Source organism: Marmota monax, unplaced genomic scaffold (genome assembly GCF_021218885.2).
Source record: "Marmota monax isolate L192 unplaced genomic scaffold, Marmota_monax_Labrador192_F-V1.1 WCK01_AAM20220418_F8-fsc00092, whole genome shotgun sequence".
Taxonomy (NCBI): Eukaryota; Metazoa; Chordata; class Mammalia; order Rodentia; family Sciuridae; genus Marmota; species Marmota monax.
The window spans coordinates 4242474-4260263 of NW_026692583.1; the positions used below are offsets into that span (position 1 = coordinate 4242474).

At 39.4% G+C, this 17790-nt stretch overlaps 1 protein-coding gene and 1 non-coding gene across 7 annotated transcripts in view; one reads left to right on the forward strand and one right to left on the reverse strand.

Annotated features, from left to right (window-relative positions):
- The window catches only part of Acad10 (acyl-CoA dehydrogenase family member 10), a 53408-nt gene that overhangs the window by 10180 nt on the left and 25438 nt on the right, over positions 1-17790 (forward strand). For all 6 annotated transcript variants that reach the window (XR_009226924.1, XR_009226925.1, XM_046446188.2 and 3 more), the window contains exons 3-8: positions 2270-2418; positions 5376-5570; positions 7420-7578; positions 8867-9026; positions 10945-11086; positions 17603-17671. Coding sequence is in view for 4 of the 6 variants with exons in the window: in XM_046446188.2 (XP_046302144.1) it covers positions 2270-2418; positions 5376-5570; positions 7420-7578; positions 8867-9026; positions 10945-11086; positions 17603-17671 (874 nt within the window). In the remaining 2 variants the exon portion in view is untranslated. The remainder of the gene's footprint in view (positions 1-2269; positions 2419-5375; positions 5571-7419; positions 7579-8866; positions 9027-10944; positions 11087-17602; positions 17672-17790) is intronic.
- On the reverse strand, positions 14084-14157 carry Trnav-cac (transfer RNA valine (anticodon CAC)). The gene has a single exon. It is a non-coding gene; the product is annotated as a tRNA-Val (tRNA).

The following is a 17790-nucleotide window of genomic DNA, read 5'->3' on the forward strand; positions in this document are numbered from 1 at the left end:
CTTTAAAAATTTTCATGTGTCTGTCTAGCTACACATTGACATATAAGGGTATGTGTGAAACATGTATATGTGCACACATACATTGGATCATGTTCTGCAGACTATTCTGTACCTTTTTTTTTTTTTTTGCAGTAGTTATTTTGCCAATTTATTTCTTCCTTCCTTTTTTTTTTTAAATGGTGCTGAGGATCACACCAGGGCCTCATTCATGCAAAGTACAACATATACTACCACTGAACTACAGCCCTAGACTTTTGCAGTTTTTTCATATCAGTAGGCATAGGTCTAGTTCAAGAGTTAGCAAACTCTTTCTTATAAAGGGCTATATAGACTTTGCATTTTGTAAGCCATAGTGTCTATGTCATAACTACTCACCTCTACAACAGTGAGAAAGCATCAGTAGACAATAGTAAAGGAATAAGTGTGCTTGTGTTCCAATAAAACTTTATTTACAGAAACAGGAGGGCTGAGAGTGTAGCCCAGAGGTATAGCATTTACCTAACATGCATAAGATTCTGGGTTCGATCCCTAGCACCACAGTAAACCAAAAATAAACAAAAAACAACCAGGAGATTGATTTGGGCCCCAAGACCTATTTGTTGACTCTTAGTTTATACATTTTAACATCTCACACATACAATGTGGTATTCCTTAGGTAGATTTACCCTAATTAATTTAATAAGCCCTTTATTAATATACAATTAACCTTCCATTTCTTTTTTATTAGAAGCAGTTCTGCACAAACAGCCTTGTTATCATTGTATATTTTTCTAAATATATCTGGAAGAAATTCCTGGAAGTGAAATTACTGTATCGAATGTAGGCACATTTAAAATATTGGCAGAAATTGCCAAACTGCTCTCCATAGAGGTTATACTTGTTTATGCTTTGTCAGCAATATGTGAAGGTGCTGACTTCCCCACACACTTGCCAAATCTGAGACTATGAAAAAGGCCGTACAGTTTAGCTCTAAAATTACAGAAATATTTTTGGATTGATGAGTTTTGTTTTGTACTAGAGATTGAACCCAGGAGTGTTTTACCACTGATCTACATCCCTATCCATTTTTATTTTGAAGCAGGGTCTGGCTAAGTTGCCCAGGCTGACCTGAAACTTGTGATCCTCCTGCCTCCGTCTCCCGAATTGCTGAGATGACAGGCATGTACCATGACACCTGGATCTATATTGAGTTTTTAAAGTCTTGCTCTTCTCAAGGGACATACATGATATCATTATCATTAGTTATTTCTGAAAAATGAGATTGCTTGTCATTTTACTTTTTTCTTTTGCAATATTAGGAAATGGACCTGGAGTACTTTACCTCTAAGCTATGTCCCAGCCCTTTTTTAATTTTGTATTTTGGGACAGTGTTTTGCCAGGTTTCTGAAGTTGGCAGTGAACTTTCAATCCTTCTGACTTCACCTCCCAAGTTGTTGGGGGTTTTGTGCCACTGTGCCTCACTCTTTTTTCATTTTATAACTTTTTATGTTGTCTTAGATATTTTTAATGCACAAGTACTACTTTATTAGGAAAAAAAAGACAGTGTCTTCATTTCAAAATACACATATTGCCCCTAGAAACTGTATTACTTAGAAACAGAAAACCTCATAGGAGAAAAAACAACACTTATTAAAATGTTCCCAGTACTACACAAATGCTGATTCATCTACTGCCTTTCCTCTTTATGAGCAGAAATTTTCTTATTTGTTCCGCAAAGACAGCTTCACCCAAAGTGACTGATTCAGTGTATCAGCTATATTGCTGTAAAGAATTACTCTAGCTTACAAAATGAAGAGTTGGGTTTGGGTTGCTGTCCAAATCTGGTTTGTTCCTATGTATACTTCTTTAGATGTGCTAGGACCAGGTAAATAACCCAATGTGTATGGTCCAGCCAATGAGAGACCAAAGAAGAGAATCTATGCTGTGTTCAGGGTCATCTCAAGTGGTAAGGACCTGAGGCTCAGCAGCACTGTGTTCTCTGTCGTATAAATTAGTATCTCTTCCTTCAAAGGTCCAAGGTTGAGATTTTGTTTCTTTGGTGCTGGTTTCAACCCAGGGCCTCATGCATGCTAGGCAAATGGTCTACCACTGAGCTTCATCCCCAGCCATCTGAGGTTGAAGTTTTAGTATTTCGTGTATTTCTCTAAATTACAGATAACATTTACATAGGCATCAGAGTGATACCATAGGAACTGGTATGATAATTCCCCTGAACTCCAGCCATTATTTGATGTATTTCATATTTCACTGTTGTATATTCTATTTACAGAATGGGAGGTACAGAATCGTATTCCTTCTGGAACTATATTAAAAGCTCTCATCAAAGGTGGAGAAAATGGACCCTGGATGACATTTATGAGAGGAGAGATAACAACAGAGGATTTCTTAAAAGAATTTGGGAGACTTTGCTTTGAAATAGTAAGTGGAATATATACCTGCATTTCTTTTTATTATTTTTGCCTTGAAGAGCAATTGGCAATATTCATCCATAACTTGATTAAACTGAAAATAAAGTGAAAACCTAATAACCCATTATGTTTTAATCTACTTAGTCTGTCCCTAGGTACTTGATTTTAACTTCATATATGAATAAGTAAAAACGTTCTTTACTCTAAACCCCTCCAGCAGATATTGAAACAGGAGCCATCCACATAATGACTTTGATCCAAAAGCTTATTAGAATGATAATAATTTTTTAAAAATATTTTTTAGGGGGCTGGGATCATGGCTCAGCAGCAGAGCACTTTCCTCACACATATGGGGTACTGGGCTCAATCCTCAGCACCACATAAAAATAAATAAATAAAATAAAGGTATTGTGTCCACCTACAATTAAAAAAAATTTTTTTTAGTTGTAGAGGGACATACAATATCTTTGTTTATTAATTTATTTTTATGTGGTGCTGAGGATCAAACCAGTGCCTCACACATGTTAGGCAAGTGCTTTACCACTGAGCTACAGCCCCAGCCCCTAGAATAATAATATTGACCATTTTCTGTGTGCAGTGCTTTGTCCTAAGCTTTTTATTTGCATGAAATCATGTAACTTTCACAGTAGCTGTACTAAAATATAATAGTAAGAGCAGTTCTGTGGTTGGATGATGTGAGCACAGCAGGGCCCCTGAACTGGACACTTAGGATGGCTAAAATGGCCAATTGGATGCTATACATTTTTCCCACAATTTAAAAAAAATACAAAGACTGAGACTTATAAGCATTACGCCAAGTAAAAGAGGCTAGTCAAGAAAGATGGCATGTTATTTGATTCCATTTCTATGCATGTCCTGAATACTCAAAGCTATAGAGAAAGCAGATTAGTGGTTTTCTAGGACTAGGGGTGTTGAGGAAAGTGAGGAGTGACTTTTTTTTTAATATTTATTTTTTAGTTGTAGTTGGACACAATACCTTTATTTTATTTATTTATTGTTACATGGTGCTAATGATCAAACCCAGGGCCCTGCACGTGCTAGGCAAATGCTCTGCTACTGAGCCACAACCCCAGCTTGAGGAGTGATTCTTTTTTTTGTGTGTGGTGCTGGGGATTGAACTCAGAACCTTATGTGTGTGAGGCAAGCACTCTACCAACTGAGCTATATCCCCAGCCCCTCAGGAGTGATTCTTAATGCGTATGAATTTCTCTTTAGGGTAATGAAATATTCTATGATTGATTGTGATGGTTGTATCATTTTGTGTATATGTTAAAAACCTTTGACTTGTGGGCTGTTATTGTAGCTCAGTGGTGAAGCACTTGCCTAGCACATGTGAGGCACTGGATTCAATCCTCAGCACCACATGATAATAAATAAATACATCTAAACTAAAAAAAATTTTTAAAAACCCAAACCTTGGGCTGGGGATATAGCTCAGTTGTTAGAGTGTTTGCCTTGCATGCACAAGGCCCTGGGTTTTATCCTCAGCAACATACACACACACAAAAAAAAAAAAAAAAAAAAAAAAAAAACAAAAAACCCAAGCCTTTGGCTTATGAACTCTAGGTAGGAAAGTTGTATGGTATGTTAATTATATTTCAATAAAGCTGTTAGATATGTATTAGGTATATATATGTGTGTGTGTGTGTATATATATATATATATATATATATATATATATGTTTATATATGATAGCAAACTGGCCTTTATAGATTCTGAAACATTGTAAGAGTTTTTAAAATCTGCACAGATTAAATTTTAAAACAACAAAATTGACCAGAAACTAAGGTTTATAATGGTAAAGCCTTGAATAATACAAAATTATTAAGTGCCTTCCACATCATGAAAAATATATTCCAAGACTGAGGGTATAGCTCAGTGGTAGAATGCTTTCCTAGCTCGTGTAAGGCACTGGGTTCAATCGTCAGCACTGAATAAAAATAAGTAAATAAATAAAATAAAGGCATTGGGTCCACATATAATCAAAAAATTTTTTAAATAAATAAATTGCATTTAACTGGCATCGTGGTACACTCCTGTAATCTGTGCAAGTAGAGACTGAGGCAGAAGGATCACAAGTTCAAGGCCAACCTTTGGCAACTTAGCAAGACTTTATCAGAATAAAAGTTAAAAAAAGGGGCTGGGGTTGTGGCTCAGTGGTAGAGCGCTTGCCTAGCACTTAGGAGGCACTGGGTTTGAGCCTCAGCACCACATAAAAAATTAGTAAACAAAATAAAGGCTTCGTGTCCATGTACAACTAATAAATAAATAAATAAATAAATAAATAAATAAATAAATAAAAAGTTAAAAAAAGGGCTCGGGATGTGGCTCAGTGGTAGAGGGCACCTGGGTTCAATCCCCAGTACCATACATACATACATAAATACTTATAATACACATTCATTTGTAGACAAGCATGCAGAGGCTTAGGCAAGAGGATTGCTTTGAGCCCAGGAGTTTGAGATCATCCTCGGCAACATAGCAACATTGCTGTCTCAAAGAAAAAAAAAAAAAAAAACAAGCCAGGCATGGTGGGCACGCCTGTATTCCCAGCAACTTGGGAGGCTGAGGCAGGAGGATTGTGAGTTCAAAGTCGGCTTCAGTAATTTAGTGAGACCCTGAGCAAATCAGGGAGACCCTGTCTCTAAATAAATATAAAAAAGGGCTGGGGATGTGGCTCAGTGGTTAAGCATCTCTGGGTTCAAGCCCCTGTACCACCCCTCCCCACCAAAAAAAAACAAAAAAAAACACCACCACCCAAAACTCCCATACAGAGTTCCAAAGAGGAGCTGAACGATTCAGTTCCTTCAGGCAGCAAGTAAATGAACTGGGTTCTGTCAACCACGGAGCCGTAAGAAATCAGGAATCAGTATTTTTTTCCTGTGGGTCATGCATGGCTCTCACTCTTCCTGACCACTGGTTCTTCCCTCCTCTCCTGTTCACAGTCAGAGACCTCCGTGCCCGTGGACTCGTTTTTCTCTCTGCTGACAAGTAAGCAAGTGGCGAAGCAGTTCCCAGTGATGACTGAGGCCATCTCTCAAATTCGATCGAAAGGCCTTCAGACCGCGGTCTTAAGCAATAATTTTCGTCTTCCCAATGGGAAAAGTTTTTTGCCTGTGGACCAGAAACAGTTTGACGTGGTAAGCTTGAGGATTCAAACCAAGGGAAGCATGGTCCGTGCTCTTGCTTCAGGGTGCAACATTGCATCTCTAACCTGAGTTAGGTTCAGACCTAATAGGTTGAAATGGGGTTTTAAAAATTTCACTATGCTCTTAGCAAGGCCAAACATTTGTGGAGTTTGAATCTGTAGTGCCAGGTGGTGATACATGCTGTAATCCCAACGATTTGGGAGGTTGAGGCAGGAGAATTGAGTTCCAGGACTTTCTGGGCAATGTATCAATGCCTGAAGCAACTTAATGAGACCCTGTCTCAAACTCTAAAGTTAAAAGGCTGGGGCTGTGACTCAGTGGTGGAGCTCCCCTGGGTTCAACACCAAAAAGAAGAAGAAGAAACTTCTGCTTTAAAGACCCCCTTTACATTCCCACTTGGAACTTTAGGCTGACCTTAACACAGTCCTTTGTGTCCCCCACAAATCTTAATGGGTCTGTTGGCCTCTTTTCTTCTAAGACCAACTATATTATCCTCTGTTTTTGTGATTTTAATTCCTACATCAGTGCTGTCCGGCCTTTAATGCCTGTGATATAATTTTAACATGTTTGGCTATATTTGGATTTTTTTGTTTGTTTATTTATTTTATTATTATTATTATTATTATTTTGCAGTGCTGTGGATTAAAGCCAGGGCCTGTGTGTGCTAGGCAAGTGCTGTACCACTGAGCTACATCCCCAGCTGTTTTTAAATTTGCATTTTCTGACAGGGTTTCACTAGGTTGTACAGGCTGACCTCAACCTTGTGGTCTTCCTACCTCAGCCTCCCAAGTAGCTAGGATTAGAGGCATGCACCACTTTGTGCCTGGCTATATTTGTGTACCCTTTAAATGCTTATTTTTGTCTTAAAACCAACAGCAGCATAACTCCAAAGTCCAGAGTGGCAGCAAGTCTTTCAGGGCCTTCCAGAGTTGTGATGGATCAGGAGGCCCCTTCCCGCTGGCTCATTCTCTGTGGATAATCCAAGTCAGTGCCATAGAAGCATCTCACCAAATACCATGAGAATCATGGAAGGCTCTAGAACCCACTGGAGGAAATTTCTCTGATAATTCGAGTATTGTATATTTCACCAGCAGAGTCCCTTTCTGTTTCTTTCCATTCTTGGAAGAGATATTTTGGTTTGACTCTAGAAAGTGGTATGTTCCCTGCCTCTGGTCTATTCCTCTGTGTATTTATACCCTTCATTGGACAGGTGAGATTAAATATTTTCAACTCTGCGTTCCATCAGCATGGCCTGGGAGTTTGTGAAGACACAGGTCCCCTTCCCTGGAGATTGTTGTTAGGTGTGTGTGAGTGGGACCTTGGCATGTTTATTTATGAAAAGTTCCACAAGAGATTATACTGTGCAGTCATGTGTTTCAGTCCCTGAGACATGATGAGGATTCTGTTTGTGATTTCTCCTGTCACATGGCCTCCAGTACTATGGGTAAAATGTACTTTTGGGGAAATTGTAAAATTCTCTGTAAATATGACATTAGCAAGTGCCTTGTTAATTTTGGAACTTACTTAAGTTTCACAATAACCACTAAGATAGGTAAGATGGCTATTATTGTTCCCATTTTACTGATGATTAAACTAAGGCCATTTGGTTGTAAAGGCCACAGTGAAGAAATTTGGTTTTCTTGAGTTTGGCCCCCAGGTTGTAACCCAGAATTTTTTAGTTACTCAACTTACCAAAACAATGTCATTTTAATATTCTAACACTTCTGAGTTGTTCTAATGCATCTCAACTGTTCCCCTTCTGCTCTTTCTCAAAAAATACGCCAGCATGCTTGTGAAAGCTATACCTTTAGGGCCATTGCTCTCTCCTGTCCCCCCTCAGGTGGTGGAATCCTGCCTGGAAGGTATCTGTAAGCCAGACCCCAGGATATACCAGCTGTGCTTGGCACGGCTCGGCCTGCAGCCCTCCGAGTCCATCTTTCTTGATGATCTGGGCCCAAATCTAAAAGCAGCTGCCAGCCTTGGTATTCACACCATTAAGGTAAGCATCATCAGTTTTTGAACGCCCTACCATGTACCAAGAATTAGTGCAAGCACTTTATGCCATCTTTTTACACTTGCAGCTATAGCTTTCCGTAGTGGCTCCAGGCTTCCCCCTTATTTCCATAGTCATCATTTTTTAAAATCAGTTATGTAATCTGTGACTAGTTGCTTGTTTTGTCAGCAGGGAGCAAGACAGACATGTACAAAGAAGGTAGTTTGAGCACAGAGATGTGAAGGAGGTGCAGGGCAAACTAAGACGTCTGGGGTGGTGTTCATACTGTCTGAGTGATTTTTTCTAGGTGGGGGGCTAGCAGCTACTAGCCATATGGGTCTCCCCAGGTCATGATGTGAAGCATAGAAGCCATACTATAGCAGGGGAATAGCCAGCTTTCTACATTTAATTTCCATCACGAAGCTGACACAGGGAGGGACACAGCAGATGCTGCAGCCATAGTCTTCTGTCCTCTTGGTACAAAGTAGACTGTGAACTCAACCAGCACTCTTCCATACAGGTAGAAAGTTCAAGGTAGAAGCCAGGCATGGTAGTGCACACCTATAATCCCAGCAGCTTGGAGGCTAAGGCAGGAGGATTGTGAGTTCAAAGCCAGCCCCACAGGCTGGGATTATGGCTCAGTGGCAGGGCGTTTGCCTAGCATGTCTGAAGTGCTGAGTTTGATCCGCAACATCACATAAATATAATCAAATAAAATAAAGGCATGCTGTCCATCTACAACTATTAAAAAAAAAAAAAAGCCAGCCTCAGCAATGGCGAAGCGCTAGGCAACTCAGTGAGTCCCTGTCTCTAAATAAAATACAAAATAGGGCTGGGGATGTGGCTCAGTGGTGGAGTGCCCCTGAGTTCAATCTCCAGTATCCAAAAAAGAAAAAAGAAAGTTCAAGGTAGAGCCAGGCCTGGTGGTGCATCCTTGTAATCCCAGACTTCCGAGCTGAAGCAAGAGAATTGCAAATTCAAAGCCAGACTTAGCAACTTGGCGAGATCTTGTCTGAAAATAAGAAATTTTCAAAAAGGCTGGGTTGTAGTGCAGTGGTTAAGCACCCCAAGTTCAATTTCCAACCACAAAAAAGAAAGAAATGTAATTAAAAAAACAACAACAAATAAATTAAGTACAGTGTGGTCAGGAATTAAATGGAAGAGGAGATTCATTCTGGTTCCTTGTTAGCTGGCTGCTTGGATATTTATTTCCCTCTGAAGAACTACCCTCATAGGGGGCAGAGAAGAGGCAGGGTTGATGGTGGCTCATGGTGGGTATTCTCTCTGAAATCAGGTTGATGACCCAGAGGCTGCAGTGAGGGAGTTGGAAGCTCTCCTGGGGTTTCCGTTGCGTGTGGGTATTCCCAACACTCATCCTGTGAGGAAGACCATGGAAATTCCAAAAGATGCCTTGGAGAAGTACCTCAAGGGCTTGCTCGGGACCCAGACCACAGGTATGGAAGATTTTATGTTTGGGTGACTCTTCAAGACAAGGCATTCAGTCTGATTCTCACTTTCAAACCTTGATGAACACGCCAGCAACAGAGAATCAAAGTGGAGAGGAAAATAGCCAAGTGGCCTGGCATGTCCAAGTGCTGCATTTAGTTTTGCTTGGGTAGAAGCCTTGATCATCCACCTGAGAGTTTCACATAGCAGCATTCACCTTCCAGCAGCCAGCAAGGAGCAGGGAACTTGGGAGTACTTATGTGCACAGGGGGGTTATTGTTGTTAATTTTTTGAAACAACAGCCTGTTTTGTGAAGGTGACTTCCAAGCTTCATGACTTGAAGAAGTGACAGGTTGACTCCACCTCTTCAAAGGCCTGTCTCTTGATCCTTACATTTCACCTTCAGCAAAACAGGAACCTTGTGGGCTTTTGAAGAAATTTCTATTTGGTGATAAAATTTGCTTCACCCAGTGGATCCTCAGAAAAGGCTTTTATTTCTGGAGTTCCACATCAGGTCAGCATCTGGATTCTTGGTAGTGTTTCCACAGTGCTGAAGGGCTTGTTGTGACCAGGCCAGCTAACTCAGGCCAACTCCCATGTGAGCCTGCTCTCCTGACCAAGTGAAAGGAATACATGTTCAGAGGTTCATCTTGCTGTCAAGCTGAGGGCTAATTGGGTTCACCTGCACCTAGAGCCTGTGAAGGAGCCACAAAACTCACCTGGTGGGGTGGGGAAGTGCATCTCCTGAAAGCAGCTTTGGCTGAAGGTGAAGGCATCTGCTTAGATCCTTTCAGCTGTCCCTCCGGAGTCAGATGTGGCTTGGCCAAGTGTAGGCAAGGGACACCACAAGGGCACTTTTTTTCTTAGGCCTAAAGCATTCCATTTGCCTGATGGGTTGCCATGACTGTGCTTGTGGTTAATAAACAAAACTAAAGTGCTTTTGTTCATGGGGCAGGAATTGGCAAGAAGGAGAGAACTGGACACCCGTACAAAGTGAGAAAAGATTATGGTGTCAAGTGAGTGGCCTTTGCCACACTGTAGTAGCCTGTGATTCTGGAACCCCACTGGCAGGGTGAGCCAAGGGCTGAGTTGCTGTGGCACCAGGGGAAGGTGCTTTTCTTGTCCTGCCTCCCAGAGTGGGAGGATCTGGATCTCCATTCAGAACTCATTAGAAAGAAGGAATCTTTGGGCTGGGGTTGTGGCTCAGTGGTAAAGCATTTGCCTAGCATGTGTGAGGCACAGGGTTTGATTCTCAGCACCACCTATAAATAAATAAATTAATTAAATAATGGTCTATCAACAACTAAAAAATATTTTAAAAAAGAAAGAAAGAAGGAATCTTTGAGCCAGGTGCACATCTGTAATCCCAGCAGCTTGGGAAGCAGAGGCAGAAGGATGGCGAGTTCAAGGCCAGCATCAGCAATTTAGCAAGGTACTAAGCAACTTAGTGAGACCCTATCACAAAAATAAACAAAATTGGAGATGGAGTCGTAGCTCAATGGTAGAGTGCTTGCCTAGCTTAAGTGAGGCCCTGGGTTCTATCCTTAGCACTCCACAAAAATAAATAAAGGCATTGCATCCATGTGCAAGTCAAAAAAATTTTTTAATTGATTAATTAATTTGGGCTGGGGTTGTAGCTCAGTGATAGAGCACTTGCCTAGCAAATGTGAGGCACTGGGTTTAATCCTCAGCACCACATAAAAATAAATAAATAAAATAAAGGTATTGTGTCTATCTACAACTAAAAAAAAATAATAAAATAATGCAATAAAAAAAGTTTAAGAAAGGGCTGGGGATGTAGCCCAGAGGTAAAGTACCCTTGGGTTTAATCCCCAGTAACAGGAAAAAAAAAAAAAAGAAGAAAAGCAATATCTGTGCAAACCTGGGCTCCAGATCCTCTTGGAATGTCTGTTTTCTAACTCGCAGGCCCAATGGAGCTCCTTCAGTTTGATCACGGGCAGTCAAACCCGACTTACTACATCAGGCTGCCCAGTCATCAGCTGGTTCTGAGGAAGAAGCCACCAGGGACTCTCCTTCCATCTGCCCATGCGATAGAGAGGGAGTTCAGGTAAATTCTTAGGGGCCAGGGTGGGGGTGGCACCATGCACAAGTTCAGCCCTAAAACATGGATTAGCTTCTATAAGAGAGCTTTAAGACATTTACAACTGCTGCTATGAATCTCCACCGTATTTCAAATAAGGACATGCAATCTAATTTGTTTTGTTTTGTTTTTGTTTTGAGGCAGATCTTGCTATGTTGCCCTGGTGGTCCTTAATTCTTGAGCTCAAGCAATCCTCCTGCCTCAGCCTCCTGAGTACCTAATTTAAAAAAATATATATTTATTTTTTAGTTATAGGTGGACACAATATTTTTATTTTTATGTGGTGCTGAGAATCAAACCCAATGCCTCACACATGCTAGGCAAGCACTCTCCCTCTGAGCCATAACCCTAGCCCCTGAGTACCTAATCTTTTAAAAAATATTTTTTAAGTTGTAGGCGGACATAATACCTTTAATTTTGTTTATTTATTTTTATGTGGTGCTGAGGCTTGAACCCAGTGCCTCACCCATGCTAGGTGAGCGCTCTACCACCGAGCCACAACCCCAGCCCCTGAGTACCTAATTTTATTTATAAGTTTATCTTTTCTTTTCTATAACCAAATCTGTAGGAGGCTACACTCTTTTAGAACCTATAAAAGAAAAAAAATGTCAGGGTCAAAATACTTTTTAATCTTGCCCTTTTTTTTGTGGCACTGAGAATTGAACCCAGGGCTTTGTACATGTTAGACAAACACTTTACATCCCAGTTCTGTCTTATGCACCTTTTTTTTTCCTTCTGTACCAGAGGTTTGTTTAATCCAGGTGTGTTTTACTACTGAGCTCCATCCCCAGCTCTTCAAAAAATTTTTTCTAATTTTTTTATTTTAAGACAAGCTCTTACTAAATTGCTTAGGGCCTCACTAAATTGCTGAGGCTGGCCTTGAACTTGTGATCTTCCTGTCTCAGCCTCCTGGGTTACTGGGATTATGGGTATATACTGCCCTTCCTGGCATAAGGACTTTTAAGGAAAGATTGAAATCTTTAAGACCATTAGTGTTTTTTTATTTTGTTTTGTTTTTTGTACTGGAGATTGTACCCAGGGGCACTTAACCACTGAGCCACATCCCCAACCCTTTTTCATAATTTACTGAGACAGGTCTTGCTAATTTGCTGAGGCTGGCCTTGAATTTGCCATCATCCTGCCTCTGCTGAGCCACTGAGTTACAGGCATGCACCACTATGCCCCACTCAAGAACTTTAGTCTTAAAATCAACACATTAAGCTGAGTTTGGTGGTACATGCCCGTAAATAATCTCAGTTACTTGGGAGATTGAGGCCAGAGAGCTACAAATTTGAGGCCAGGCTCTGCAACTTAATGAGACCCTGTCTCAAAATTTAAAAAAAATTAAAAGGTCTGAGTATGTGGCTCAGTGGTAGATAGAGCATCACTGGGTTTAATCCCTAGTACCAGGGGAAAATTGAACATTAGTGGGGTTATAGCCAAAACAAGCATGGCAATGAGTTGGTAACCATCAGAGCTGGATGATGGGTACATAAGGGTTTATTATACAAATCACTCTACTTTTTTTTTTGTTTAGACTGGGGATTAAACCAAGGGATGCTTTACCACTTAGCTACTTGCTCAGTCCTTTTAATTTTTAATTTTTATTTTGAGACAGGGTCTTGCTAAGTTGTTGAGGGTCTTGCTAAGTTGCCAAGTTTGGCCTTGAACTTGTGGTCCTTCTGTCTTGGCCTCCTGAGTTGCTGGGATTGTAACCACCACTCCTAGCCAAAGTGCTCTAGTTATGTATATGTTTAAAATTTTCTAGTATAAAAGGTTTATGAGAATAAAGATATTATAACCATCCCAAGTAAAATAGATTGTTTGCATAGAGCAACATTTAAACAAACAAGTTTGAAACAAATCTAGCTCCAAATCAATTAGAGAATTAATACAAACCATGAAAGAGCTCTAGAGTGACTGGAAAATTTCTGCCCTGTTCTTCCTTCTCACTGGCAGCCCATTATGTTCTACAAAAGGAGTCCCAGAGTCATGCAGGAGAATGTGACTCTTGGCCGCCCTCCTTCCACCTCCAGGTTGTTTTCTATCTCTCTTCTTCACTTTTGGGATCTTAGAATATGATTTGTCCAGGTGTTGTGAGGACTGCTGACTGATGATTATGAAGGCTTAGGGGTTCCTCAGAGGAGAAAAGCTATAGCTCTTTCTAAGAATTTATATAGATGCGCCCATGTAATACCAGGTGTGTTTTTGTAGACAGAAGCCCAAGCTGTAAAACTGCTGCTCTCTTTTTTGTGCACAAATTCTCCCTAACCAATCCCAGAGGTACCAAGGAATTTTGGAGTAATAGAAAGACATTCAAAATATCTAGGCATGCTGGGTGCAGTAGCACATACTTGTAATCCCAGTGGCTCAGAAGGCTGAGGCAAGAGGATCCTGAGTTCAAAGTCAGCCTCAGTAATTTAGTGAGGCCCTAAGCAACACAGTGAGACCCTGTAAAAAGGACTGGGAATGTGGCTCAGTAGTTGAGTACCCCTGGGTTCAATACCCAGTACTTAAAAAAAAAAATCCAGACACGCATGGAATTTCCATTGTGTTAAAAAATAAACCATATTTGAAGATAAAACAATGCAGTACCTGCTTATAGATTTGAACTATTCTGAAAAATAATATGATACAATTCATTAAAAGCCTCAGAGTATTCATACTTGAAGATTTAATAATTTCGGGTTGGGGTTGTGGCTCAGTGGTAGAGCGCTCGCCTAGCACATTTGAGGCCCTGGTTTGATCCTCAGCACCACACAGAGATGAATGGATGAAATGAAGGTATTATATTCAACTACAATTTTAAAAATAAAATAATAAATAAATACAGTTTAAAAAAGATTTAATAATTTCAATTTTTGGTACCTAAATGACTAATTCTAAATAGGAAAAAAATCTTTATGCATGAATACCCTCACCATAGTGTTGTTTGTTTGGTTGTTTGTTTGTTTTTCTTCTTCTTTGTGGTGCTGGGGATTGAACCCAGGGCCCTGTGCATGTGAGGCAAGCACTCTACCAACTGAGCCACATCCCCAAGCCCATAAGCGTTGTGTTTTTATTTATTTATTTATTTATATGTGGTGCTAAGGATCAAACCCAGTGCCTCACATGTGCAGGGCAGGTGTTCTACCACTGAGCTATAGCCCTAGCCCCCATAGTGTTGTTTCTAATAATAAAAACTTTGAAATCCACGTGGGGTAGAATAATCAGGAAATGATTATGTAAACCTCAATATATCTACTTGTTTCTACAACAGTAATAGGAGTAGCTAACATTTGTAGAATGTTTAGTACTTACCAGGTGCTATAAGCAATGCTTAAATGAAAGCATTCTCCCAATTCTGATTTGCTGTGATCATGATCCCCACTTTATAGCTGAGAAAAGTGAGATGTATAAAGGTAAAGGGCACATACAGGGCACACACTGGTTAAAGGAGTGGTAGAGTCTGGCTGCATAGCCAGACACTGGGATTCTATAGCCCAATTTTTTAAAAAAATGTTATGTATTATTATTATTTATTTATTTGTGATACTGGGGATTGAACCCAGGAGTACTTTACTGCCGAGCTACATCTCCAGTCCTTTTTACATTTTATTTTGAGGCAGAGCCTCACTGAGTTGCTGAGAATCTCACTAAGTTGCTGAGGTTGGCCTTGAATTTGCAAACTCCTGCCTCAGCCTCCTAAGTAGCTGGGATTACAGGCGTGTGCCATCACACCTGGCTCTATAATATTAGTGATTATGCTGCTATTATACCCAATTAAATATGCTTTAATAATAGAAAAATGTATATGACAAAAGTTAGGAGAATAAAGACAAATTCAAGTGTATAATTTTTTAAAGACATGCATAGGAAAAAAATACTGGAAATGAACACTTTAAAATGTTAACCATAGTCATGTTTGGGTAGCCTGTTAGTATTCTTCACTTGCACAGAACCCACCTAGCTTTACTTAAGCATTCAAGAAAAAAAATAGGGAGGATGATATGATAAAACATTTGATTTCATAATTTAAATCTTTCAGCCATGGCTGGGTCCAGGGCTCAAATAATGGCACCAGGGCCCACATGTTCTTTCTCTCTCCATCTCTGGTTTTTTCTTTCCTTGAGAACCCCAGTGTATGTTTCTGCGTATCTCCTGAGACTGACTCATGGCCCATTTTGTGTCAGAGGTCTATCCCTGGACTATTCTGTGACTGGGAGGTGCATTGACTAGACTGGTCATGTCTTGATCTTGTGCCCATCTCTAGAACCTGGGTTTGATTCAGTCTCACTTAGACCCTGTGGACTGAGAATGGGGAGGACATTTCCCAAAGAAAAGTCTGAAAAAGCAAAAGGGGACTGGATACCAGGTAGGCAGTAAAAGCAGCCAGTTGGTGATAAGACTATGGGTAATTATCTTTCTTTTAAAATTAAAAATTTTCATATAGTTTATGGAATTCACCAGTAGATCCTTTAGAGCTAGGAGTTTTGGAGAAAGTTTTAAATATTAATTCAACTTAATAAACAGAGTTATTCAAATATCTCATTTCATCTCTTTTTAGTTTTGATTAGTTATAATTTCTAAGGAATTTCTTCACTTAATCTAAGTTGTCATAGTTATTGCTCATAATATTCCTTTATTATCCTTTTAATATGTATCGAATCTGTGGTGATATCCCCTCTTTATCATTTCTGATATTGATCTGTACTTTGTATCTCTCTCAAATCAGTCTAGCTAGGTATTTATCAATTGTCTTGATATTTCCAAATAACTTTTATTTAGTTTTGTTAACTTTTCCTGTTGTCTCTTTTCTATTCCATTTTATTTCTTCTCTTTATTCCTTTATAGCTACTTACTCCAGGTTTATTTTTACCTTCTTTTTTTAAAAAAATTTTTTAGACGTTGATGGACTTTTATTTTATTCATTTATCTATATGTGGTGCTGAGAATTGAACCCAGTGCCTCACACATGCTAGGCAAGCACTTTACCACTGAGCCACAACTCCAACCTATTTTTAGCTTTTTGAGGTATAATCTTAGATCATTTACTTAAAATCTTCCTTCGTTTCTAATAAAAGCATTTAAAGTTATTTCTAAGTACTTCATTAGGTGCATCTTACAAATCTGACCCATTATTATTATTATTATTATTATTATTATTATTATTATTACAGTTGAAATGTTTTCTGATATCTCTTGTTATTTCTTCTATATCTCATGGTTTAATTATAAATGTATTAATTTTGCAATATATGTTTTTATCTAGATATAAGTTCCTAGTTTTATTCTAACAAAGTGTGAGAAGTACTCCATATGATTTCAATATTTATTGAAACTTATTGAGATTTATTTTACAGACCAGCATGTGAAAATAATACATGTTCTGCAATTGCTGACCAAATGTTCTATAAATGCCAATCGGGTCAAGTTTGTCAATAATTTTCAGATCTGTGTCTTTAGATAAACCTGATTTTGTTGGCCTATCTGATTACTGACAGAGGGTGATAAATCTCAGCTGTGTGGGTTTGTGCATTTTCATTTTACGTGTTTGAAGTTCTGTTAGGCACGTGTGCACTTAGGACTATAGCGTCTTCCCAATGCATCATTCTAAAATGTTCCTCCGTGTCTCTGGTAATTCTCTTGTCTTAAAATCAATTTCATCTGATATTCAAGTATGCCACTTTCTTGTGTTTACCAGTTACACAGTACTAATCTTTTCCATCCTTCCATTTCCAACCTACCTATGTTTTATGTTTCAAGTATGTCTTTTGTAGACCTCATATAGTTAGGTTATGCTTTTCTATGCACCCTGACAACTTCTGTCTTTTTAAAGTTTTTTTTTTAGTTGTTGATAAACCTTTATTTTATTTATTTATATGTGGTGCTAAGAATCAAACTCAGTGCCTCACATATGCCAGGCAAGTACACTACCACTGAGCCACAACCTCAGCAACTTCTGTCTTTTTATTGCAATGTTTTACCTATCAAATTTAAGGTAATTATTGATTTGTTTGATTTAGGTCCATAATTTCACTAATTGGTTTCTGTTCATTCTACTTGTTTTGTTCTTTTTTTTTTCCTGCAAAAGGCTTAGTATCCCAGAAGGAGGGCCCCCTGGGGCTCACATCCCAATAATATAAATTTCCAGAGAATTGTTTTAGTCTTATTATTTACTTCTGAGTCATTTGAATTTTTTTTTTCAGTTTTAGGTGGACACAACATCTTTATTTTATTTTTATGTGGTGTTGAGGATCGAACCCAGCGCCCCGCACATGCCAGGCGAGCATGCTACCGCTTGAGCCACATCCCCAGCCCCATTTGTGTGTGTGTGTGTGTGTGTGTGTGTGTGTGTGTTGCTGGATTGAATCCAGAACCTCACACATGCTAGGCAAGCACTCAATCACTGAGCCACGCCCCATCCCCAGTGTACCATTTCTTAAATCAGAAAACTAAATTCAAGAAAATGAGCAGTTGTGCTCATTTTTATTTGTTCTGCAGGATAATGAAAGCCCTTGCAAAAGCTGGAGTGCCAGTCCCCAGAGTTCTTGACCTCTGTGAAGATTCAAGGTAAAGTTCAAATGTATTTTTGCCATTTCAAATTCAGACTACAGGAGAGAAAGCCTATTTACTAACTCAGATGCCAGTCTGTTAAATACAAATAAATTTTGGGTCAGAGAAAAAAGAAA